This window comes from Podarcis bocagei (assembly GCF_964188305.1).
Source record: "Podarcis bocagei genome assembly, chromosome: 1".
Taxonomy (NCBI): domain Eukaryota; kingdom Metazoa; phylum Chordata; class Lepidosauria; order Squamata; family Lacertidae; genus Podarcis; species Podarcis bocagei.
This window is the reverse complement of record NC_138125.1, coordinates 79,575,014-79,600,968: the sequence shown is the minus strand read 5'-3', so window position 1 is coordinate 79,600,968 and position 25,955 is coordinate 79,575,014. Positions and strand designations below refer to the sequence as shown.

The window sequence follows — 25,955 nt, the reverse complement described above, 5'->3', positions numbered from 1 at the left end:
AATGGGCTTGTAAAAAGTAGTCTATTATAGCCAATAGAAGAGGTTGTGGTGTATGTAGCACCCGTGTCACTAAAACTGCAATGCCAAAAAACACATTATCAGTAATTGTGTGTGGCTAAGTACCATAATGGCGGTGGCTGATACTTGTATACAAAGAGTTTCCAAGCAAATACATTTCAGATTTCTCCCATTGTATTCATTCTAATTCTGTTGCTGACGGTACATGTACAGCTCAGACTGTCATAAGCTTAGTGATGTAATGTGTCATGAGTTCTGAACGATCCAAGCCTTGCTCAAGTTCTGGGTTGGGTCCGCTTTAGGGGTCTCTGAGCAATTTGGGCAGGGAAGCTCTTCTGTGTTGCACCCTGTCCCTGGTTTTATTCTTTGACGGTTCAGTCCAAAGTTCCGGAAGCTGCCCCTGTGCTGCTGCAGGCATGTTACTGACTCTTGCCCACTTGGGAGAGCCCTCCCTGCAAGAAGCCCAGCTATTCTGAAACCCTCCCTGCCCTCACCAAGGAAGCATTCTATTGCCCCCTAACAAGCTTGTGATGAGCTCCTAATGATGTCGCTTTGGAGGGCGTGCATTTCAAGACAAGTGGCGTTGGCAGGAGAGAAGTAGGAACCACAGCTGTGAAAACCGTCCAGGGATGAACCGAGGATCAGTCACTCGTGCTTTGCATGCAGGAATATTCGAGGCTCAATCCCTGGTATTTCCAGTTAAAAGCGTTACAGGTAGCAGGAGTACAAAAGGTGCCTGTGGAGATCCGTTGCATATCTGAGTAGACCATGCTGGGCTGGGTGGACTTGAGTCAGCGTAAGGCAGCTTCATGTGTTAACTACACTGGTTTTTGTTGCTGAATCTACTGAACCCAACATTTCATCTCTAGCTGTGCCACTGGATCCCAGCAAGTTACTTTCCCCATTCCGTGCTGCCCATTCTCTGGGCTTTCAAGCGTTGGCATCCACCTCTGCTTGTTTTGCCAGTCTATGTTTCTTAAGGGGGGAGTGGAATCGATTTGTTAGCTTTGAGCATTTCCTCAAAGATTTGCATAGGGCTGCCTTTCACCAGTGGTGACATTATGCTCTGGTCTATTCTAACACATATCATTTTGCTTTTTTTTGCAGTATTTTATATTGCTGCTGTGCATCTTCCTGCTTGAGGTAATTGCTGGAATCCTGGCCTATATCTACTACCAGCAGGTAAGCAGCCACTAATAACTAGCAAAGAGCCCCTCAGTTCGACAGACTGTATTTTCCAGGGTTCTCACACCATTGCCTTTCACTTCTCACAAGTGTCCTGGTGTTTGTCATAAAAAAGCGTGCACATGTTTGTTTGTTTGTTTGTTTGTTACACTTATATACCACCTTCTCCTTCAAGGGGGTGTACAAGGTTCTCCCTATTTTATCCTCACAACAACCCAGTGAGCTTCATGGCTGAGCGGGGATTTGAACTCCTCATTGCTATGTCACACTGGTTCTCCTTTCGCTCTGCACAGCCCCACCCGTCATTCTGCTGTGGTTTCCCTTCATACTCCCATGCCCAATCCCAGCCAGCCCTATAGTGACAGCAGTGGCAACATCACAGGTGAAAGAAGCCTGCTGCGGGCAGAGGCTCTTCAAATCCCTATGAACATGTCTGTTGCAGAGATGAGTGATGCCCCGTACCAAGGCCACTGTGGCCAATAAACCGATACCCTGAACTGATGGGGTGAGGGTGGGTCTACAAGAGATATTTAAGTGTCCTAGAATAGCAGGCCTGTATTGTGTGACTGCTGAGAGTTCAATTTAAAGGTGTGTTATGAGCCCATCTCGTCCTACCTTTTTTCTCTCCTTCCTCTGGTATATAAAAAAAACTTACTTTCATTTCAAATATTATTTGCATGCATTCATATACAACATTGGCCCAAGCAGAGCCTGTTTTGTGGTGCAGCAATGTATTTATTTATTTGATTCCATTTATGAATCACTTCCCATAAAATATGTTGAAGCCATTTCACAGTGAGAAACGTCAACAAAAATAATTCTATGTGTAAAAACCCCCCAAAAAACCATTTTGTGGGTCTACTTTGAGTATGTCTCTGTATGATATCACCCAGTGATTTATATCAGTTTGATTTTTTTTTATTTAAAAAAACTACCACTGCCACCCGAAATGGTATTTGCCTATGAATTGTGTATGAGTTTGCCAATTTAATACTGCATGAAATAGATCAGCATTGAGTTGATCCAGAAAAAGTGTCTTGATGTGTGAAAATACCCTCTAACAAAGCATCTGGCTAGCTGCTGCACCTGTGCTTGGAATACAAATTTCCCTTTGCATTGCCTCTTTCTCTCTTTTCCGCTGTCACATTAGTATGAAATGGACTAACAGTCTGATTGCTTGTGCTGAAGATTCCACCCTTATTAGCAAAAAGCTGTTGTTACCGTAGAACCTTCCTATTGCATAAATAAGTGTGCCTAAACCCAGAAAAGCTCAGTGGGGAACATAAGAGGTCTACATGCACCAGCTTCCTCAGGATCATCCATATTTTGTTTAAACGATTCTGATGTCAGCATTCAGCTACAAGTATACAGATCTGGTGGCCCAAAGGCAATGGGAAGATAGGTGTGTGACAGAACACCGTAACTCAGGTCTTCACACATATCCTTTTATAAAACGGATGTGTGCATTTCAACAAAGCTTGATCTCCTGGGCTACATGCTTTCATAAGCTGCCACCAGCTTTGCATAGATCAGCTGTTCCCAACCTGGTCTCTCCAGATCTTGCTGAACTACAGCTCCAGTCATCCCCAGCCAGCGTGGCCAGAGGTTATCAAGGATGGAAGTTGTAGTCCAAAACATCTGGAGGCCACCAGGTGGGGTGGGGTGGCTGTTCTAGATGGGGTTTTTATAGCCTCTGAGAAGACACCTTTGCAGGGATTTTGTTGCATCTTATTTATTTAATGGGTAAGGTAAAATGAAGCTAACTCCTATATCCAGGTCTGCATGGAAATTGTTTAATAGACTGCCTTGAACAATTCCTAATCACAACTTCATATGGACAGAAATCATCCAGCATAGAACAGGACAAACGTTTTTTTCAAAGAGAGGAAGCTTTCTTTTTCAAAAGCTGTCTGAGGAATCATTAGCTCTTAGGATGGTTATCCAATCAGCTTCCCAGGAAGGATGAGCTAATTTAAAATGCTGTTTCAGGAATGCATGGGATTGGCTTTGATAACACAAGCAAGTGAGCATGGCATGCTGGGATTTGTAGTTTTGGGAGGGACACCAGTGTTTGTGTGGCTCCGACTTGTTTTGCAAGCCTCTGTTTCTTCTGTCTGCCGTGCCCTCCTTGCAAGCCTCCTTTTCCCTTATATCTAGGGTTGAATGCACTTTGTCTTTTGTGATTCTTCCTCTTATTTTCCCCTCCTTGCTTCCCTTTCCCCCAATATCCTTATAAAACTCTGTGTATTTGCTTTTGCTGCCTTTGTTCCACGCTGCAGTTCTTTCCTATGAGCCCACAGGTAATTTATTTTGTTTTTCCTGGAAGGCATCTGCTAATTGAGTCTCTCTCTCTCTAATTTTGCTTTTGGTGCCAGCAAACCTTTTCCCCTTGTATTTGTGTGAATTATTCATCTCTAAAGCCTCATATCATTTGGGTTCAAATCAAAGCACTAGTCTGGCAAACAAATGATGCTCTAGTCACTCCTTTGATATGTTTACTTGTACAAGTGGAATTTAAGGATGTATCACTGCTGTATTTTGATGCAAAAACCCTTGCTTTGTTTCCTGGGGCATCTGCTCCCCCCCCCCCAAGTGCTTCAGTGGTAGAGCATTTTCTTTAGATGCTGAAAGGTCTCTGGGCTGAGTTACTGACATTTGCAGTTAAAAGATCTCCATGGGTTGGGCTGAGAGAGATCTCTGCTCAAGATCCTACAGATATGTAGCCAATCAGGGTTGACAGGTAGTTAGCTAGCCGAGTCCATAGTATAAGGCAGCTTTGTTGTTTCTATGTACGTTGTAGTAAGAGTTTGATGGAACTTTCCATTTCATTCACCAGTGGTGAAGTGCATGCATGAGAGAAAATGTACTTCATGGTGACAACTGCAGAGTTCTACTTTCAAAAGTACTGGGGTCGCTGATAGCCTGTCCCATGAATCCAGTCAAGCCCAGGTGCTTGGGCCCAAGCCAGCGGAGCCCCAGGGCCATAAAACAAGCTAGAATTCAAGTGAAGTGGGATGCCTGTTTATTTTACAGAAAATCTTAGAAAATAAGCTTAGGCTAGAAGCGGCCAGACTTCAGGATTGTGGGATGTGTATTTGGCTTTTTAGAACAGTGTTTCCCAACCTTTTTTGGGCAAAGGCACACTTGTTTCATGAAAAAAATCTCGAGGCACACCACCATTACAGCCCCGTGACGTCAGCGCGCAGCGTCACGCCGGGAGGGACATGAATTGCTAGCAAATTACATAATCACCTCCTTGAGGGCTGGCTCATCTTCTCCGAAGGCAGAACCCCATTAATTAACAGCACAGACTCACACCATAGCCAAGACGAGGGGGGAAAACCTCAGTCATGCACAGTCATGCACATGTGGGGGCTAAATGAGGACGAAGACCGGGCAGAGAGCAGGGTTCAAATCACCCCACCTGGCCAGGACAATCCCTGGGTGCTCCCTTGGGCCACTCGCCTGACCCACCTCGCAGGGCTGTTGTTGCGAGGATAACACGGGGAGAACCACGCGCGCCCCCGGGAGCTCCTTGGAGGAGAAAGCGGGCGATGAATGCAATGCACGAAATATATGAGAGGCGACCAGGTTTTGCAGGTGAGGGGCCCCCGCCAGCCTCCGCTTCCAACACCCGGCGCAACGACGCCGAAGTTTCCCCCCGGGCTCGGCTCGGGGAGCAGTGCTGCTCCCCCCCGGCTCCCCTTCGCTCTCCCGGCTCTCTCTGCCGCCCACTGGGGACCCCCCTCACCTGCCAAGTCCGGAGCGGCGGTGGAAGTTGCATGCATGCATGCAGGGCGCCGCGTTGCCATTGCATTGCACTGCACTCCATGCAACGCCTGCACGCATGCATTGCCTTGCACGCCCGCCAAGGGGTCTCCCCGCGGTCCGATGCGTCCCCTCCGGCGCGGATGCAGCATTGCAAAAATAAAACCCCCCCGACGCAGCCCTACCTGGGGGGCAGCCTCCGCCTCCGCCGCTCCGCCTCCGCGGGGATCCCCGGGCTCCATCCTGCCGCCCGATCTCCGCGGGGGCGCAGGCAGGCTGCGCGGGGTCTGCGCGGAAGAGCCCCTGCCCGCCCGCCCGGCGCCGCTGCGCTCATTCCATGGCCGGGAGAAGAGCGCTTCAAACAAAACGCCCAGCCCGCCAGGAAACGTAGTTCGCGCACCCCGCGCGGGCGCGGAGCCCAAGGGCGAGGGGACTACGGATCCCAGCAGCCCCCGCGCCGGGGACGGAGGGGGAGAGGCCGGGTGCAGGGATGGAGGGACAGGTGGGCGAGCGAGTGAGTGGCAGCCGCCAAGCCTTGGCCGAGAGCCAGGAAGGGCCTCCCCGGAGGAGGAGGAGGAGGGAGGCGCAGAGCGGGAGGGAGGGAGGGAACCCCAGGGGTCATCTAGTGGCGGCGCCCCAATCGAAAGTTTGGCACACCAGGCAACAGTGTGCCGCGGAACAGTGGTTGGGAAACACTGTTTTAGAAGACACCCAAGGTCCACCAGCTGGAGCAAAATAGTGGCAATGCGATTCTGGTAGAACGTTGTTGGAACACTTTCAACTCGGGAATTGTTTTCAGTAGCAGAACTAAGCTCACAGTCCAGTTGGACACAAATCAACTGCTGGTTCCCCTCCTGCAGCTTTCTTAATCTCAGCAGCCTAATTTAGAGGGGAGAAGGGGAGTGTGTCATTCCTATTGTTAAAGGATTGGGAGTCAGAATTCTTGCAGATCACTCAGATCTCACCAGCAGATTGTGATCTACCTAGGCAAAAGGGAAGAAAGGCTTGTTGCATCTGCCTGTGTTTATTTAAAGCTTGGGGATTCTCTAGAGCAGGGATGTGATCTTCCATTAGTCCTGGCCTACATGGCCAGTGGCCAGGAAGTTGTGAGTTCTAGTCCTGCTACATCTGGTAAGCCACAGGGTCCTAATCCTGCTCTCGTGCAACCCACTTGCCTAACACTCTGCAACTCTCCATCTCACCTTTGTTTCCCAAATTTATTTATCTTGTAAAATTGGACCAGGGATCTATTGAGTCATTCTGGGTGCAGTTTTGTGTTGGTTATCATACAGAGAGCTATGTCAAAGAAGGATGTTATTCATATTTTCTTTCCATCCCCACTACCTTTTCCCTACCCTATGCAGCTGAATACGGAGCTGAAGCAAAATCTGAAGGAGACAATGACCCAGAAATACATGAAGCCGGACGAAGTGTCTGTGACTAGTGCGGTGGACAAACTGCAGCAGGAGGTAGGCTTAGGAAATGGATTTAAATAGGGTGATAAGATTCTACATCTTTCGACTATGGAAGGAAGTATTCCACCAAATATGTGGAATGGTTTCTCCACTTGCCTAAAATGCACAACAATTGATACAAGATAATAAACACCAAGACATCTATCTGTAACAAACATCCATAAAAATGGCAACAGTAGTTTCTTTCCCAAATAGGTTTTATCTTAAACAATTGCAAACGGAGTAAATAAAGAGTTCACTTGTAATATATCAGAGGTTCAGTGCTCATTTCTTCTCTTTCCAAAATAGATTTTATCTTGAACAACTGCAAACTCAGTAATAAACAGTCCACTTGTGATATTCCAGTGGTTCAGTGCTTGGACATTGTTCTGGTAATCAGACGTTTCGTCACTAAACTGTAGGAGGTTTGACAAACTGAAGGACATCGTTCTCTTTCTATGTTCCTCCCAATGGAAACATGCAGATGGGGACAGATATACCCCTCCTTCAAGTCGTTCACATACTGTCTTCTCTTGTATATTATTTACTACAAAACTCGATGACTAAGCTCTTTAGCGATGAAACGTCTGATTGATATCCAAGCCCTTGATATATCACAAGTGAACTCTTTATTTACTGCATTTGCAGTTGTTTAAGATAAAACCTATTTGGGAAGGAAACTACTTTTGCCATTTTTATGGACATTTGTTGTTTGTTTACATATAGTTGCCTTGGTGATATTATCTTGTGTCGATTGCAGTAGTCTGTTCATTGTTTTATTGTTAAAATGCACAAGGGCATCTATGACGTGTATCTTCTGGCCTCATCTCTGTGAACTAGCCTATGCCCAGCTGGTACCATCCAGATACTGTATTTTGGCCTGCAATGCCCATCAGCCTCAGCTTGCCCTACTGGCTGAGGCTGATGGGAGTTGTAGTCCAAAATATCTGGAGAGCACCAGCTGGGCAGAAGCTGGTATACACAGTTGCAATTTGGACCTGCATGCTGCTGTTGCAAGAAGATCCTATGTGCTGTGGAACGGGGGTTGCAAGAATCCAGCTGTGCTGTGCTATGGCCTGTAGATTCTATAAACATGGTGGGAATGAGCTTCATTCTCATGTACCCCTCCTGTGCACATGGACCATTTTATTATGTGAATTGAGGTCTTGCACACACATTGATGCGCAACGGGCCTTCTTTCCACCTCCCTTTTTTGTGGCAAATGCTATCTGCGTTGCAAAATGAGAGTCTAATTGCATAGAAAAATATACATATAGGCCTCTGCTCATCTGGATTGTTTGATTCACAACTGGAGAGGGGGAGCTCCAGACTTCCATTTTCTTGAGTAGCACATGAAATTATCAAATTAGTTTTTTTTTCTCTCTCTCTCTCTTTTTATAAACGGCTTTGAGGTTTGTTTGTTTTTTACAGTAAAGCGGTATATAAATTTTATGCCATGAATAAATAATTATGAACCAGCCTTAAGAGATCTAGGGTTTGTGAGATACAGCTTGTCAGAATATTTGCAGAATACTTGACCACACAGAGCAGTCCCTTGGATACCCTGACTGGGCTTTCCAAATATAGATAATTTCCCCCATGCCTCCTACTTTGTACAGATCACTTTCCCATGCCTTCTACTTTGGTTAACCTCCTTGGTCAAGAGGTGCTGTACAGGGCACATGTATTATTAGCACATTGCTGCCTCTTGGCTTCATTCCTGGCACAAGACGTCCCAAAAGAGAAGCACAAGTGCAGCTGGTTAAAATAAACAGGTGGCCATATTTAGTGGTTGCGTCTCCGAAGCACCAATCCACTATACCTTCACATGTCATTTGAAGAGAAAAGTGAGAGCGCAGACACATCTTCATTTGGAGCAAATGTGGCAGCCTTTCCGAATGTGGAAGGTGATGAAGCCCCCACTACTTCTTTGTCACATCTTTTTCTCGGAGCCAGTAATCTCTAGTGACAGAGCACAGAGAAAAGGCAGGGATTTTATCTTCCATCAAGCAGAGAAACCCTATTTTAGGTCATTCCATCAGGGAGCACTTGTGTTGTCTGACACACCTAGTTTGGAAAACTTGGACAGGCATCTCATTGTTTTAGGCTGTAATTCATACAGGAGAGGAAGTGCACTCAGCTGCGTAGCTCCAAGGTTACAGAAAGTTATTTGAGACTTGCCGCAGTTCAGAAAGAAGGTGAAACCTTGGCTAGTGACAGGGGAATGATTGGTTCCTACTATTCCTACTTTTTAGTTAGTAAAACCACTTTACCACAGCAATATTTTTATACTTATGTGGCTTTTTAAAATGTTGATATTCTAGACAGTAGTCCAAGCGTGAGATAACCAGAGCATGCACCGCTCTGGTGAGACAGTCCACGGGCAGGTAGGGTCTCAACCTGCATACCAGATGGAGCTGGTAAACAGCTACCTTGGACACAGAATTGACCTGTGCCTCCCTGGACAGCTGTGAGTCCAAAATGACTCCCAGGCTGTGCACCTGGTCCTTCAGGGGCACAGTTGCCCCATCCAGGACCAGGGAGTCCTCCACACCTGCCTTTCCCCTCAAGAACAGTACTTCTGTCTTGTCAGGATTCATCCTCAATCTGTTAGCCATATTTCAAAAAGTAAAAACCAGGACACCACCAAAATTGTTGGGTTGTTGTTGTTTTTTTTACTTGCCTAAGATCCAGGACAAAGCACCTTCTTTTGGAAATTTCCCCCTTTGATATCCCAGTAATGTCCAGGAAAATCTGGGCGTATGGCAGGCCTACACATGCAGAGCTTCTGGCTGCATGCCTAGGGTGTTTCTCTGCAGACATGACATAAGACGGGAAAATGCAAGGAAGGGAGGAGACTCGCTTGGACTGTAATGGATAGGAAGCATGTGAGCGTACAGCATGCCTGCCAGGAATGAGTTCACTCTAGCTATGTCTCTTCTACACCATGCCGAATATTTGATCTGCTTACAGAGAATGTAGCTTGATACAGCGAGAACAACCAGAGTAGCCTCTTCATTGACTGTCAAAGGAGCAGCAGGATGTTTATAGGCCAGCTTACACACATCCCATATATGTATAGTAAGTAGCAGTGACATCACCATGTATATCTTTATTCAAGGATGGCTTTATATTTAAGGAACGTTTTCTTTAAAAGAAACCAGTCAGCAGTCATAGTTATACTCTCTTACAGAAATGCCAGCTAAACCCAGCTTGGTGTTGCTCTTGGGAAGAAATGTGCACAGCCCTCTAGCACTGCAAAAGCTCAATCGCTCTTCTGTTGTATGACTGGTGGGCTGTATGCTCCTGCAGTTGTGCAGGCCAGAGGTACAGGCATTCACAGACATGATACCATAGACAACTTGAGTGTTGCAACATCTTTTGGCAATAAGCCCTGCAAACTTTGCTTTTATGTTTGTGTGTGTTCAGTTTAAGTGCTGTGGCAGCCATAACGCTTCAGACTGGAGTGACAGCGAATGGATCAAATCTCCTGATGCATTAAACCGGAAGTTCCCTGACAGTTGCTGCAAGACAGTGACAGATAAATGTGGCCAAAGAGATCATCCTTCGAATATCTACAAAGAGGTAAGAAATCAGACCTGAGCCGCCCCCCTCTTATCTGAAAGTTAAGTGGATGCCAGATGGCTCTGAGACTACTTTTATCAACAAGTTGCATGCAAGGCACCACAGCAGATTCAGCCTCTCAGTATGTTCTGCAACACTGCCTGAAGATTTTCTTCTAGAGTAGTCACAAAACTAGTCACAAATAGATATTTATATTCCTCAACAGTTCTGTTCCAACACGTGGGCAGGTGAGGCAGAGATACTTTGCCACCATCTTGTGGTGTTCTTGGGTTGTTGTTTTTACCATTTTCAATGAAAAGGGACAAACAGTCAGACTTGGCAACCTAAACTGTATTTTTTTTATAAAAAAGTTTGTCCCCTTAAACTCAAAAATACTTTGGGAAGTTTTTTTTAGCCACGGAATTCCAATTTTCCAACTGTCAGTTGATGTTTCAGTCTACAGAGTGTTCTGCCAAAGAGTGATGGCAATGAAGCAATCATTTTTCAACAGGATTCAGAGGGGGATTAAATGATATGAGGAGCATGAATAACTTCTGCAACTAAGCTTGTTTTAGGCAGAGACAGACTAAGCCCTGTGCCTCGGGGCATGATTGCTGACTGCTGGGCCCAGGTGATTCCTGCTGCCCACCCCCTAGCTTCTTTTCCAAAGTGCAATAGGACATACTTTTGGTGAGAAAAGATACTCGTTTGAAAGGAGATTCCACCATTTTGTATTTCCTTCCCCAGCTTGCCCTGGCCTCCATTTCCTCCTCATTCGTCTCTTGTCTCACATTGTCTTGTTTCTACATTGTAGGCCTATTGGGGCAGGGAACTGTCCTCTCATGTAAATCACACAGAAGTGCCATTTACGTGGATATAAAGAAATGTATTAAATAATATTTCCAAAGATTTGGAAAGAATAGTGAAGTATTTACATTCTGCAACATTTGCCTCCAGTCTGCCTTTTGAGATTGACCTGCCTGTGACAGGCTGCTGAAAGGAAATGTAGAAAGAATGACCAGTTAACATAATCAGTTTAAACACATTTCAAAACACTTGTTCCCTCTCCTTAGGGAATCCTGAGAACCATATTTGTATGGGAAGGGACAGGAGATCCTTTAACAAAGGATTTTAAGCATCTTCCCCAAACTAGACCTCTTTGGGGGGAGACATAGAAGTTAAATTGGTACAAAGTAGGTAGTTATAAGTGTGTTCTGTAGATATTCCTTTCCATTTTCATCCTCGCCAGAGCTATCCCATGAGGTAGGCAAGGCTGAGGGATGGTGTCTGACTGAAAGCCATCCCATGAGCTTCATAGCTCATGGGGGATTTAAACTTGAGTCTCCTCAGCTCTGCCTTTACTGGCTTGAGCTTTGAAACCATGAGCCATGTACTCATGTGCTTTCTTCCTTAGGCCACTACCCAGTGGGAATACATTTGTGGAATGATTAAACAACTTAAAAAATAAAGCTTGCCTCACACTGGAGCTAATCCTGTTATTTCTCCTGTCTGCAATGACTTGGCAAGGCAGATAAACAGGCCACCAGGAGGCCAAAGACAATATTTTAAAGATGGAGGCAGACAGCGATTGAGCTTCCCTAACGCTGTGTTCTACTTCATCTCTTTTTTTAGTGCCTGTTGATGTTACAGGTTTACAGTTGGCTGCTGATGCTCCACTGATTCAAGCTACTACTACTGATTTGACTTTGTAGGAGCCCTCTATTCAGGCCACATGTGTAACATGGTTAAAGTGAAGCATTAGGCCAAGAAATCCTTGCAAGGATGAGCATTTGTTCAGATGCCCCAGCCCATTTTTTTATTTTCTTGCATTTATTTGCTGTGTGAAAACTTCTTTTTCACATGCGAATCTCGAAACAGCACAAGAAGACACAAATTAAACTTGAAATTATGTCAACAATTTTCTCTCTCTCTCTCTAGGGTGGCTGCATCACTAAACTGGAAAACTTCATCCAGGAACACCTGAAAATCATTGGAGCAGTGGGGATTGGCATTGCTTTTGTACAGGTATGGGCTAGTAATATGCAAGATTGAAGTGTGCAAGGTTAGAGCTTGGGAGACCACCATGCTACAGTTCCTGTCTCAGGTTTACTGTTATGAGAGTAATTGGCGACTGGGGACCTGTAAGCAAAGTCTGACCCATGGATACCTGTCATGCAGTTTACCATTGATCTGAAAGCTGCTATAGGACAGACAAACAAACAAACAAACAAACAGCGCTGCAGAAAACATATGGGTAATCAACCACAGAAGAGAAAGAGAAAGGTTTCAGGAATATCATGAAAGGTGCATACTTCCCCAGCAGGGGCTAGGCAGGAATGTGGCATAGCACTTGGCCAATTGCTCCAGTGGTTGGCTTTGGATTGGCTTGTTGCCCACTCTAGTTGCCAACAACACTGCATTAGGACAAAAAGGACATCAATTTCTCTTTGCTATTGTCTGTAAATTAGAGATAATAGCTTTGCAGGATCCAGAGGATCCTGTGTCCAAATTGTAACCATGTAAAAGCAGCTGGAATTAAGCAGCAGTCCAGCACCACTGGATTCTGGAGGCTTCGTTGGGTTTGCTCTGAATGCGGGAAGTGATTCTATATTCCATCTCTCTGCCTTGAGCAATCTCCTGGTCATAGAAGTAGCTGTCATCTCTGATCTTACTTTTCTGACACACACACACACTTTAAGCTCAAGTATCATCTCACATTGCAGTGTGTGTGTGTGTGTGTGTGTGTGTGTGTGTGAGAGAATATTCTCACCCATGCCTATTTCTTTTGCAATTTTCTATATCTCCATGATTTGTGGCAATCATGAATTTCTGAAGCCAGTGTGTTGGCTGAGCACAGTATATTAACTAGCATTGCTAATGAGTTCTCAAAAGTTACTAGCCCCCCCACACAAAGTTCCCTGCCAGCCTGCATACCTGCACTTACCTGTCTTGCCATTTGTGGTTCATTCATAGCCTCAAAAGTTGGCTTGCTTTCAGCGTTCAAATTGCTTCCCTAACTGGAGACAATTCCCACTCAATACAAGCAACCACACAAAGGACTGTTTACATGCCTGATATTAACCTTTGACCCTGACAAGTGGCCCTCAGAAAGTTGCCCTGAATGGAATGTGGCCCTCCCCACCCCCTGGGTTCCCTGCTAAGAAGCTACAGTAGAAACCAGCTTTGGTGGTGTTTTCTTAGATGTGAGTTATCTGATTCACTGTAAAATTGAGAGAATGTCTCCCCCACAATCATTTTAAAGTGGCAATTTTCCAAAAACATATACATGTAAATCCCTAATAACCTGTGTGCTTAAAAAAATCCTACAGCTTATGGAGTAAGGGATGGAGGCGCTTCTAAAGGTTTGAGGTTGCCAACTCTAGATACAAATGACTCAGTAAAAAAAACACCAACATGCTAATCACTGTAGGGAAGGTTGTGAAAAACAGAAATCTTTCTGTAAAGCAGTGAGAAGGCAGCCTCTAGTGGTGATTTGTCCCAACAGCTGCTCAGACTGAGCAGTGTAATTAGAAGGGGATGCTTTTAAAACAGGGGTCCCCAAACTAAGGTCTGCGGGCTGGATAAGGCCCGAGGGACTCGTTTATCTGGCCTGCGGTGACCCCCGCTGCCACTGCCCGCTCTTACCAGTGCTGCGCTGCGCGGCTGCCCACTTCCGGATTGGAGGAGCACCAGAAATAGCTTGTGCACATGCGCAAGGGTTATTTGCACATGTGCAAGCGTTATTTGCGCATGCACAAGCGTTATTTCAGGTGCACATCCGGGTCGGAGGAGGCCTGTGCACATGCGCACAAGCTATTTCTGGTGCTTCTCCAACCCGGAAGTGTGCCAGAAATAGCGTGTGCGCACACGTATGGGCACGCGCTCCTCCACTCTCCGGCCTGCCGCACAATCGGCGCTGGAGACACCGGCCCGAGGCGCAGTAAGTTTGCTGACCCCTGTTTTAAAATAACTTCTTTTTCTTAAAATTCAGAACACTACCAGAATAACCCACAGTGATATCTTGGGAGTTTTGACCATCACATAGTAACTATCCATTGCTCGATTTCTCTCTTCTCTTCCCATTTCAAATAATTATGAGAATGTTTCCTTTTCCTTTTTTTTTTTTAATGGCCAAAGGTGAAATGTGCAGTGATCTTCATGCAATCTTAATGCCGAACCAGTGCATTTCTCCCTTCCTCTCATGCCTTTGCACTGTCATTGTAAAGTGCAGTTCACTCAGGACTGGCTCTTTCTCACTTGGGTGAGATTTTCCTTTTACTTCTTACAGAAAACAGCTATTACCAGCTGTCCAAAGGAATGCCCTTGCTTGCAGCATCACATCTCTATTACAGCTGAGCTGCCCTGCTGGAGCATAGGGAATTACCTTTTACAAAGTCATACTTTTGGTTCATTGAGCGGTAACTGAGAGGCAGTGGCTTTCCAGGGTTTTTGGCAGGGGTCAGCTATACCTGGAAATGTTGGGAGCTGAGCCTGGGACCTTCTGTGCGAAAGCGAGATGCTGTCCCCGAGCTACAGACCACTGAGCTTGCCCAGGCTTCAGGGTTCACCTGCTGAGGTTTCAGGTCATATTTTCTCTGTACCCATATTGGAAGATTGGTCCCTTCTGACTGCAAAACTCTATATGATTGCAAGGGACCAACATTCTCTCCCATGTGAGAAGAATGAAGAGGTGCTGAGATACATGGCTTGATGCATTGCTTCTCCTGTTGCTTACCCATGTTTTGTATTGTTGTTTTTTTGCCTTCTAGATATTTGGGATGCTCTTCACTTGCTGTTTGTACAGGAATTTGAAATCTGAGCCTTACTAGGGAAGCTTGGAAGACCACCCCACCTGCTTGACTACACCACGTTCCATCCCATCACCCTATCCTTTTAGGCGGCAGCACAGAAAAAATCAACCTCGCAAGGACTTCTGCTGCTTAAGGAAACTTATTCTCACCCAGTGCCTCTGCCAGAGAGAGAGAGATCAGTTGTCCTCCTTATGGCAGTCGTGGAGGCCCAGGGCTCACCCAGTCTTTTCTTTGTGGTCCAGAGTCATGGAGTTGTAGAATTCTTATCTGCCAGAAATGTTTCCAAGCCCAGGCCCAAGCATTCAGTCTGAAAGAGCGATCATCAACGCTGCCAGGGGCCCTGGCACCTTTCCTGTTTCCCTTTTAGCTCTCTTTTAACCAAGACATTGACTCTCCGATCGGCTGACAACTAGCCCACAAGGATGCATAAGGCATTCACAGGTTGGGAGATTTAAATCCTCTCTTCCTGCACCCAGAAGAAGTGCCTTTCTGGACGAGTGGAAGTTCTGATGCGACGGCTCTTTCCCATCCAAGGCAGTGCCTCCTTCTGCTGGGTAATCTCTTCTCCCGATCTCCTTGAGGTTGTGCCTGAGAGATGGATGGACTAGGTTACCCACAAAGCCGGCTGCTTCATCCTCAGGGCCTTCCCTCTGCCCCAACAGGAGGCCCCCCTGGAGACGAGTCTTGTGCCTTTCAGGCCAGGTGTTGGAGGACGTTCTTTTGTTCTCTTAATTAGAAGCCTTGGCCTACTTTTTCCAACAGACACACAAACAATAAGCTTTCTGTTGAAATGGCTTCCTTCCTCAACTGTGCTGTCAAGATAACCCGACTCTGTGGAATCGTGCAGCTCCCCTTTTCATAGGAATGAGCATTCTCTCCCAGAATGACACATCATTTAACTGGGGAGAACATACTTCTACTTGCTTTTGTGTTGATCTTCAAAGTTTGATTAGCCAGCCAGGTACTCTCTGGCTGGCATGAAAACCCAGAATTCAGCTCTCCTATTCCCCTCTCTCATTAATTTACTGAGTATGCTTCATACCAAAATGATTTCAATTGGCAGTAAGGCATAAAATTGCAAATTGAACTATTTGGTGCAAGGAGAGAAAGTGGCCGGTATCTTTTGTATCTACAGCAGTTGCCTCTCCTGCTGTAGAGGAGGCTATTCTAGGAATGGCTTCCAACAGCAGATTTGCTAGTTTTCCCAAGAATTCACCCACTCTAAAGGTTTTCACAGAATATGTTTTAGAAACACTAAAAGCATCCTTGATAGAGTAGGTGTCCAGATCCTGTTTGTATAGCCCATGTCCAAGTATTCCTTCCCCATTCTTACATTGACCTGTTTCACGACTGCCTCACATTTTGATTTCAGTAAGGTACCTCTTCCATTTAACAGCTTTCCCCACGCCTCATTTGTAGGTCCATTGTACCAACAGCAGCATGCTGAAGAATATACTTCCTGTAACTGATGGGGAACCAGGTGGGCCCTCCAGATGTTGGACTACAGCTCCCATCATTCCTGGCCATTGGTAATAGTAGCTGGTGGCTGATGGTCGTTGAAGTCCAATATATGGACCCCCATCCCTCTCCTATCCCACTAAAAGTCTCCCGAGTAAACAGTGTGGCCGCTTGTGTATTGGCATTCTATAGGTTCCGTTGAAGCTCTTGCATTGCCCCTCCATAGCCCATTCTTCCCTGTCCCCTTTCACATACCTGGCTGGGGGCAAGAGCAATCACATGGCCTAAGGAAGCTTTTCCCCAGTCTCTGGCGCCTTCCTGACATTGCCAGACTCCCAGCTTCCATCATACCTTACTGTGGACGATAGCAGTTGGGAGTCCTAACAACATTGGAGGGCACCAGGCTATGGAAAGTTGATCCCCCACTATCACCACCAAAGGCCAACGTATACAGGTTTTGCCCAACCTGGGAACCTAGTCTTACACTCTAGGATTTTCCTTAGCTGGCTAGATGTGACTTTCTCCAACTAAAGTAGAGACTAAAGGTAATTCCATCTCCAGCCCTTTGTGGGCTCTGATAGGCAAGCACTTAATATAAACACACCACCCAAGAAAGTCCATGTCACATAATTGCCTCTCATGGGTGCAGTGAAAACTGGAGTGTCCTCTTGGCTGCTTTGCTCAGGAGGTTCAGGAGGCAGCTGGGGAGATGTAAAACATGACCACACATGGTAAACGTCCTTGCAGGAGAAAGGTTTTGCGCCATTCTCACTGTAAAGGTGGGTGAGTATCTAAATTATTACAAATTAAATTGCTAAATTATTTCTTTATACCTACCTGATGTTTCTCTCCCCACTCCCCAACCTGCAAGAAAACAGAAGGTCCTGATTGCAGTTGCTTGAAAGAGTATTTGACTACGGAAGTGGATTTGTGTGGATGGCTAGCTTTCTCTCCACCTCCCTCCACTGGGGAACTATATTGTGCCATGGTAAGAGAGGGCCAGGGGTTGCCAGTCAGCAATCTGTGCTTGCTCTTTGGTTTTTCCTCATATAATAACCATGCTTTAAATACAGTGTATGTTGCTGGCCAATAAAGCTAATATTGTCTGTATTTTGTCCTGTGTGAGGCCGAAGTGATAACGTGGGTTTGCGGAGTAGCCAAACACCTCATCGGTAACAGGGACGGGGGTCTGGGAGATTGTCAACTACTATATTTCAAATATTTGTGCATCACATGATACGCCTGACAGTACCTCCTATGATGTCTCAGTCAATATCTCCTGAAAAATCCACAAAGTGCTGGAGGCACTGCTCAGTTCCTATTTCTGACTTGGCGTCTCCTGCATCGAACATGCTGCCACTTGAAAGATGAGCATGTTTGTTGGATGCCAGGATTAGACACCCACCCTTCCCACTGGTTCTGAAGAAAGAGCAGTGGTGACCGATGCAGATTGTTGGGGACACATACCTACTCCACACTTTTGTGGTCCTGTCTCTCTTTCTGTTGTTTTAAATGTGGCACTCATTTTGTGTTCTTCTTCTGGGCCCCTTGGCAGCCATTTTGTGACTCTCAAAATTCCAAATGTGCCCAGTGGTCCCCTAAGGTTGATGATCCCTCCCCGCAAACCTCACCCTTGATGTAATAGAAGCAGGCTCTTGTGCAACCCAGACTGCTGTGCATCAGAAGCACACCAGAAACTCAACCTAATGAGTGAATCCCATGTCTATCTCTGGATTGGTTCACTATTTTTGAAACTGGAATTACAGTCATTCATACACCCATAGTTTCTGCACTGTAGCATACCATTCAATGCATGTGTAAAGCATATGACTCCCCCCCCCCCCGATCCTGGACACTGTATTTTTTTTAAAGAGTACTGGGAATTGTAGCCCTGTGAGAGGGCAACTACAATTCCCAGTATTCATTGGGGAAACCATGTGCTTCAAATTTATGGTGTGCATGCAGCCTGGAACAAAGGGAAAGAAGCAAACCTGCATATTAATTCTCTAAAAAGCACCTGGAAGGAGGCACCAACTAGTTCCATTTGCCACTAATATGGTTCAGCTGCAGTGAATGCTCTGCCCCAACAAGCTGGGAGAAAGTAGCTAACAGTGCCAGCCAAGCAGTGTGAAGAGTTATCTCATCCAGGTACTAAATCATTTTCCTTTTTAAGCAGAAAAAGGCCAGACTTGGTCATGTTTATTACCGTATTTTTTGCACCATAACACTCACTTTTTTCCTCCTAGAAAGTAAGGGGAAATGTCTGTGCGTGTTATGGAGCGAATGCCTGCGGGTGGCGGGGGGGATCTGCTGCAGTCGTGAGCAGAGGATCCATGGTTCCCCTTCCTTCCCTCCTCCGTGGTTACAAAGCATGGATCCACATGGATCCTCAGGATTTTTGCATTGGGCTACTCCAAACTCACTGTCAGATCACATGTCTGTGGCCACAGCATGAACCACAAAAATCATATATCCACTATTTCGTTTAGAATTTTTTTTCTTGTTTTCCTCCTCTAAAAACTACGTGCGTGTTATGGTCTGGTGCGTGTTATAGAGCGAAAAATACGGTACTTTCTTTGTACTGACTTCTGGTCTCTGTGTGGCCAATGAACTGGCTGGGTTTGGTTTGTCAATAGTGTGATACTTCAAGAGAGAAAGCTTTACTACAGATCTGGGAGAGAACTCTTGCTTTCATGTGCTTGGCTGATGTGATGTTTCTGCAGAGTATCAATGAAACTAAAATATCCAGCCTTTGGTTGAACTGTCTCTGCTTCAGATGGGTTCAGATTGGTCTGCTGAGCCCACAGCTGCTTCTGATATCTTTTCTGATAAGAGAAACTGTTTAGCAGCCACTGGTAGCAAGGAGCAGCATAATTTAACTGTAGGGACGACTTAATCATAGAATCATAGAGTTGGAAGAGACCACAAGGGCCATCGAGTCCAACCCCCTGCCAAGCAGGAAACACCATCAGAGCACTCCTGACATATGGTTGTCAAGCCTCTGCTTAAAGACCTCCAAAGTAGGAGACTCCACCACACTCCTTGGCAGCAAATTCCACTGTCAAACAGCTCTTACTGTCAGGAAGTTCTTCCTAATGTTTAGGTGGAATCTTCTTTCTTGTAGTTTGGCTCCATTGCTCCGTGTCCGCTTCTCTGGAGCAGCAGGAAACAACCTTTCTCCCTCCTCTATGTGACATTCTTTTATATATTTGAACATGGCTATCATATCACCCCTTAACCTCCTCTTCTCCAGGCTAAACATGCCCAACTCCCTTAGCCGTTCCTCATAAGGCATCGTTTCCAGGCCTTTGACCATTTTGGTTGCCCTCCTCTGGAGGTTGCCCTCCTCAATTAGACCTTTTGAAAAATACGGCTAGGTGAGCTGGCTTTGTTTTCTAGGCGAATAAACTAATCTCTCTGCCATATAGGAGAGGAAATGTGCTTGTGATAAAAGCATTCCTTCCAACATTCATTGGGTGAAAATGCCCCTCTGCCATGGTAGCTTGAGGTGCAAAAAAGGAGAAGGATATCCTTCACCTTTCACTGTTGGGATAGAAGAGGGGATTTCAGCAAGTGTAGCTTGTCATGCAAGCAACTCCTGCTGAAATTCTAGCCAGTTCCATTCCTGGGAAGCTCAAGTCCCACATCTACTACATGGTATTTCCTCCCCCCACCCTAACCTTTTAGCTCCCCAAGTCTAACATCTGTTTTACCTGATTCTTCGGGGCAGTTTGAGATTTTCAGCATTGCAATACTATTCACGTGGCGATTATGCATGCTTTATGTTGCAATTTGATTCACATTTCCAGGGGTGTCCCTCCAATGGAGCTCATAGGGTCTTGATTCTGATTAGACACGGGATTGCACTGCTAGTATGTTGCTTGTTTTTGATGGACCTTCATTCAAGACAGTTTTTCCTTCAACTAGTAAAAGTGAAGCATTTCAATTTCATGTCGAAATGTTTAGACGGGAGCACTGTATAATGTTTTTATAACTTTAAATTTATAGCTTTAAATTGTTTATAGAATTATAGCTTTAATAGAATTTAAAAAAAACACACAAAACAAAACACCACCCGCAAACTAATGTGTGGTTTTCTCCAAGGTCACAAATACGTGGGCATGAGAAGAGACTAGTTGTAAACCTATGTGCGCATATGTGCATCTCCAGAAATGGGGAAAACCTTATTTTGCCATTCATTCCTTTCCATCATCTGACCACTAGGTGGTGCTTGACATTACACAAGTATGTATATTTAAATGCCAAACATAGCATGCTGCAGGCTAAGAGCAAGGAGTGCTGCTTTTGTTTGTCCTTACAGTGAACTCTGCATCTGCCTTGTGTCCTGCAGCTGTGGTTACTGAATCATCCACTGCCACCACAGCACAAGTTGAGCCACCCTCTCTCCTGCAGTGGAAAGCAAACTAGGCTGGTGTTCTTATCAGCCAAGATGTCTCTGTGTCTCTCTGTGTGATTCACTGCTAATCCTGAATCAAAAAGGATCTTTTCTTAAGGACCCCATTCCTTCAATAGTGAATTGTCAGCAGAGAAAGTCTCAATCTAGTGCTCCACCCAGGGCATTGATGTGTTCAGTGACACTTTTCCAGCTCCCTAAGGATAGAGAAGCCATGGCCTTCCAGCCATTCATTGGCTCCAGCTCTCATCAATTCCAAGCCAGTGACTTGGTATAGATGAGAGCCCTGGCTCAACAACACGGGGTGTGTGTCTCGTGCTCCCCATCCTTGGTTTACCTGAGCCAGAGCAGTGACTCTCTCAATTTGGTAAAAGCGGGATCTGTCTGCTTATTGAAGTGACAACTTAGGCTTTGAGTGCGATAGGTATAACAAAGGTGTGAACACTGTTCTCTAAAATGGCACGCGATGTGCTTGCCAATCTGGATCTTCATCCTCTTGAGATGGGCTGGAATTGTTTTCCCTTCACATGGGGAAGACATGAGGCAAACCAAACCAAACCCAAAAACCTGCCCAAAGACTCTTGCCAGCTGAGAATTTGAACCCAAGTCATCCATGACTAAAAATTCCGTGCAGAGGTTCACTCTGTCTTTGCTGCCATTAAATATGGGTTAAAACTGCAGAGGAGAAAGTTACTTTATTAAGTCTGCATCGTCTTTGGCTCAGGTCACTTTTCATCATCTTAAATTGGATGGGAAATCTCTGGCCGGATGCAGCTACCTCTGTTCCTCCCCACCACCCCACCACCCCTCTTGGGACTCTCCCCAGGCAAGACCACCTTTCCAGAAAGCCTCCCTGGCAATGCTCTCTCAACTGCTCTTGCCTGGCTGGAAGGTGCCCTTGAAGTCTGATGATGCTTTTTGCTTACCTGGATGGAGGATGGGGACATGACCTCTGCCTAGCTGGAATGTAGGCTACTGTACAAATAGCTTCCCACTGGCCAATAGGAGACCAGCGCCAGGGATGATCATGGCCTGGTTCCCAGCCAGATGACAACAAAACAGGCTCAGGTGGTGGCATAACTGCTGGCAATATGGTAACGTAACACATCTGACCATATGTCACCAATTTAAAAAGAGTAAGTACCAAAGGTGAATCCCCTTCTCTCCCTCCACCAACGGATTGTTGAAACACTTTCAGCAACTTTCCCCTTTTAATCAGCGATAACTACCCTTTCATAACCCTGTTTAATTACCCTGATGTTCTTCCACTTGTGGTAATTAATGGAACAGGCTCTTGAGCCAAATGTTTTTGTTGATATTAACAGCACTGGCTGTTCAGTGCCAATCAGGTATAGCACACACACACACACACACGGGGGGGGGGAGAGAGACTGTTATTTTCAAAGGTGTGCTAAAGGCAGATATTCAACAGGTGCATCTCTTCTTAGCATGGAGATGCAGCAAATGGTTTTCAAAAGGAGGAAAGGCAACGATCATACAAGGGGCAAGATGCTGGCTGGCATGGACAGGTCTATTATGCCTCTGACCTCCCACCAAGGAGAAAGATCTGGCTCCTCCAAGACCCCTGGGATGCATAAAGGATCTTGGATGGGGCGGGTATGATATCAGTTTGCACAAGGTCCTTAGGTAGTCTGGAAGCAGAGCAAGTCTCTCTCGCACTGCTTCTGCCGTGCAACATAAACTGGACACAAAAGGAGAGGATGCCAGGGGGAGGGGGCAAGCACAAAGCTGGAGGACCAGGTAAATGCAGGGGAGGGGTGAAGCCCTGCACAAAGTGAGAGCAAGCCCCCTACAGGGTGTTACTTCGTTCACATGCCCCAGCCTTTTTTGCTCCTTTGCAGTTAAGCATAGGTGGCTCGCTTGCTTGCTTGCTCCCCTTAATCCTGTTCCTTGCCCTTCAGAATCCTAAAGAGCTCTGCAATCATGTAGGGGGCATCTAGTGATGCAGCAATGATGGAAGAAAGGAGTTTCTTTGCAACTGCTCCACAAGGACAAGAAAAATATTCTGTTTTAGAGCACACTGCGCAAAAACACAAGCTGGAAGCACATGCTCAACCTATAAAGTATCCTTCGGCCCCAGCCACACTTCATTGAGAATATGAGGCTAACAATATTTTGCAACCTCACAGTGTTCTAGCAGGGAAACAGTGGCTGAAAGGACTCTGTAAATATTAAATATATGCATTGGGGGGGCCACTTGACAGCAAGCTCAGTCCTTGGCAACACTCACATTTTACTTATTTACTTTGATTGACAACCTGCCTTTCGGTAAAACATTCCCACATGGAATCTTAGTAATCGAAATAACTGCACAATAATAAACCATATTTATTTTTAAAATACTGTACTAAGTATACTGAGAGCTAATGCATCTCGGAGACGATAAAGTCATCCATCCTTTTGGAATAAAAGCATTTTCAAAGCCCATTTTAAACTGAGAAGGTATGTGGTGGAGCTCCTAAGAAAGGAAGCCTCACAGCTGTGGTGCCACTCCTGAAAAGGCCCTGTTTCTCTGAGGTGCACTGAGGGAGGGTCAATGGGCAGACCCTCTGAAGCTGTGCTTAGGGTTTGGGCTTTCTTAACAGCTCTGGCAAGTTGCAGTAGTCCTGTGCTGGGGCTATTCAGTTGTATATTTTTGTTTCTAGTATTTCAGTTCCCTCAAGGTGTAGTGGAGATACCAGGACTGAGCAGGAGCAGCTTACTGGAAGCAAATTTATGAAGGGGTATTTCTCTCCCTTCTGGTCTGTGATAGAGAGGAAAATCACTGTCTGTGCTCTTTGGAGATTGAAAACAGCAGGACTGATTTCTCCTCCCCACGGCAGTGCTCGGCTGGGAGAAGAGGAACCTCTTTTCACAGCGCTGCAATGGGGAGGACACCCCACTTTGCTGCTCAGTGGAAGAGCAGGGTTTGCATATTCATACCAGCCTGTCAGGTGTGTGGTCATGCTCGGTCTTTGGCAAAGACCACTTTTGCTTTGGCCACGTCCTCCACTGATATGCAGCCTTGGGAGGTTGGCCAACAGCAGGTGTGGCCCCCGGGCACCCCTTGGAAGTAAACACAACTCAGCAGGGGCATAATTCTATGCAGGATGGCACTGTTTGCCACGATGCCCAGGTAGCTCTCGGAAGGATGCATATGCCATGATTGTGTGGCCCAGAGAGGGAGTGTGGAACCTTGGTGAGTCTAGCAGTCCATCCAATTTGTTTAGGCAGGAGCCCTGGCAGGGAGTGGTCCTGGCAGCTTTCCTCAGCAGTCGCTGGGACTGTGTGGGGCTGTCAGCTGCGCTCCTGCAACCCTCCCCCCCCCACTTCCCCTCAGTCAGCAGGGCGAGAAAGGGTCGCATGTTTGGTTCAATTCGTTTCTTGGAATCTGGCCAAGCTGCTGAGTATTTAGAGAAGCCTAACCGCTCTTTAAAGCCATGTCATCAAGAGCAGCCAAGAAAATGCTGGTGGTATCTTATGACTTACGGCGGTGGGGGGGAGGAATGGGCAGGAAAGATAAAACACCCACACAGTCCAAATGAAAGGTCAATTTTGGGGTGGGTGGGAAGGTTATTTTCTTCACTAAATAACTGAAATCATGCAAGCAGCAAGTATAGCATGTCTCCGGCACATAGATTCGGTGAATCACTCTGTCTCAGAGGGCCGTTTAACTAGCAGGGAATTTGAAGATTGCCTTCATTTGCTAGAAGGGAAGCACATTCCCCTTAGCATTGTGGCGGGTTCCTATTCTCTCTCGCACACGGAGCCCATTAGGCTTGGCAGCTCTCCCCCCCCCTCTCTCGTGTGTGTGTTTTTACCTTCTAATCACTCCTATTGCAGACAAAGAGACTTTTCAGGGCACTTGTGAACAGCGAGGAGCAGATTCCGCGCAATAAAAGATTCCTGCCCAGCCAAGATAATGATCTCTCCAATTTAAACAGTCTCCCACCTCCACCCACTGCAACCTGCCACTGCCATTCTGCCAAGTGGGCCCGGTGGAAGAGCATTCCCCCCTTTGCCTCCAAAACCAAGTCCTTCTTCCCAGCCCTCTCTTGGCAGGAAAATGAAGGAAGCAGGCCACCTCCTCCTCTGCCTATGGACATGGTGCCCTGTTTAAAATGATATTTGAAACGAGGAGATCCTCCCGACCTCCAAGCACAGTCATGGAGCTACCCACTTCCCATTCAAAGCAAAACAAAACAAAACAATGGGAGCCTTGCTGTTGATTTTACTACATCACAACCTGCAGCTCACAATTCACATTTTATTTCCTGCCCCCGGTGTGCTGCCAAGTATCCACTTCGCAATGGCTATTTGGCTGCTTTCTTTTAATAGGCTTGCCTCCCACTTCTCTCCAGTCTGCATGAGGCAGCTCACAACAATCACATAGCTAAAACAACACACAAATATATCAGCTACAAAACTCACAGAGGACATAGAGGCACTGTATATTTCACCCAGCACCCATTCACTCATGAGCAAGGCATGACTCTCTCTGCTGACCCTTCCCAAAAGCCAAGGAGGATACATTCAGAGGAATCTCTGCTGGAGGACTGTTCCATGGATTCGGTCTCGGAACAGGAAGAAATGCATCATGGGGCAATGGGCTCATTCACATTTTGACTTGTCCTATATTTTGATTGGTCTGTATACCAGTCCTCAAAATGCTCCATCTGCACTAAGATCCATATGTTCGGTTTGTTCTACGTGGTGTAGCAAAACCTGTACTCGTTATATTCAGGCACAAAGCTTATCCCAAGAAAAGAACATATAATGACTCAGAAGGCCATAAGGGATGAATGTAAGCCAGAGAAATGCTCACCATACGTCCGTGATATATAAAATCTGCATGCTTTTATGATGTGCTCACTAATGCTATACACCTTTATATCTAGATTTTCTGGGGCAGCTTTTCATTCCTAGGACCACTTCCTAATATTAATTATTTTTCAAGAGACATGCAAGTCCAAATGTTTTAGACTAGAAGGGTGTCTTCCAAGGATGTATGCCCTCTCATTGTATATCAAGGAGATAATCAGATATGTTGTCCGACAGCTCTCCTTCCTTACAAATCCCATTCTGTTCATCACACTTGGGAGCTCTGTCACATTGTTGGGCCTTGTCCTTTGCAGCTATCAGTATGTTGTCTTGCCGCCCCAACCAATCCTTTTTCTGGGCTGCCTAAAGAGAAAGGTAATACTTTTCTATTATGCATCCCCATGCTGGGTGCTATTATAGAGTATTTTACATTTACTGTATCTAAATTAAATCTCATCCCAT

The 25,955-nt window shown here is 45.9% G+C and overlaps 1 protein-coding gene and 2 long non-coding RNA genes across 4 annotated transcripts in view; 1 reads left to right on the top strand and 2 right to left on the bottom strand.

Moving 5' to 3' along the window:
* Positions 1–17,368, top strand: part of CD151 (CD151 molecule (Raph blood group)) — a 43,388-nt gene extending 26,020 nt beyond the window's left edge. For both annotated transcript variants that reach the window (XM_081203326.1, XM_081203327.1), the window contains exons 4-8: positions 1,126–1,200; positions 6,336–6,440; positions 9,855–10,010; positions 11,928–12,014; positions 14,759–17,368. In XM_081203326.1, coding sequence (XP_081059452.1) covers positions 1,126–1,200; positions 6,336–6,440; positions 9,855–10,010; positions 11,928–12,014; positions 14,759–14,818 — 483 coding nt within the window. In that variant the 3' untranslated portion in view covers positions 14,819–17,368. The remainder of the gene's footprint in view (positions 1–1,125; positions 1,201–6,335; positions 6,441–9,854; positions 10,011–11,927; positions 12,015–14,758) is intronic.
* On the bottom strand, positions 1,108–6,327 carry LOC308592230. Its single transcript, XR_014010448.1, has 2 exons — positions 5,668–6,327; positions 1,108–4,302 (listed from the first exon to the last, which is right to left on the bottom strand). It is a non-coding gene; the product is annotated as an uncharacterized lncRNA (long non-coding RNA).
* LOC308592225 lies at positions 15,949–19,151 on the bottom strand. Its single transcript, XR_014010447.1, has 2 exons — positions 18,845–19,151; positions 15,949–18,485 (listed from the first exon to the last, which is right to left on the bottom strand). It is a non-coding gene; the product is annotated as an uncharacterized lncRNA (long non-coding RNA).
* Positions 19,152–25,955: the final 6,804 nt, after the last annotated feature.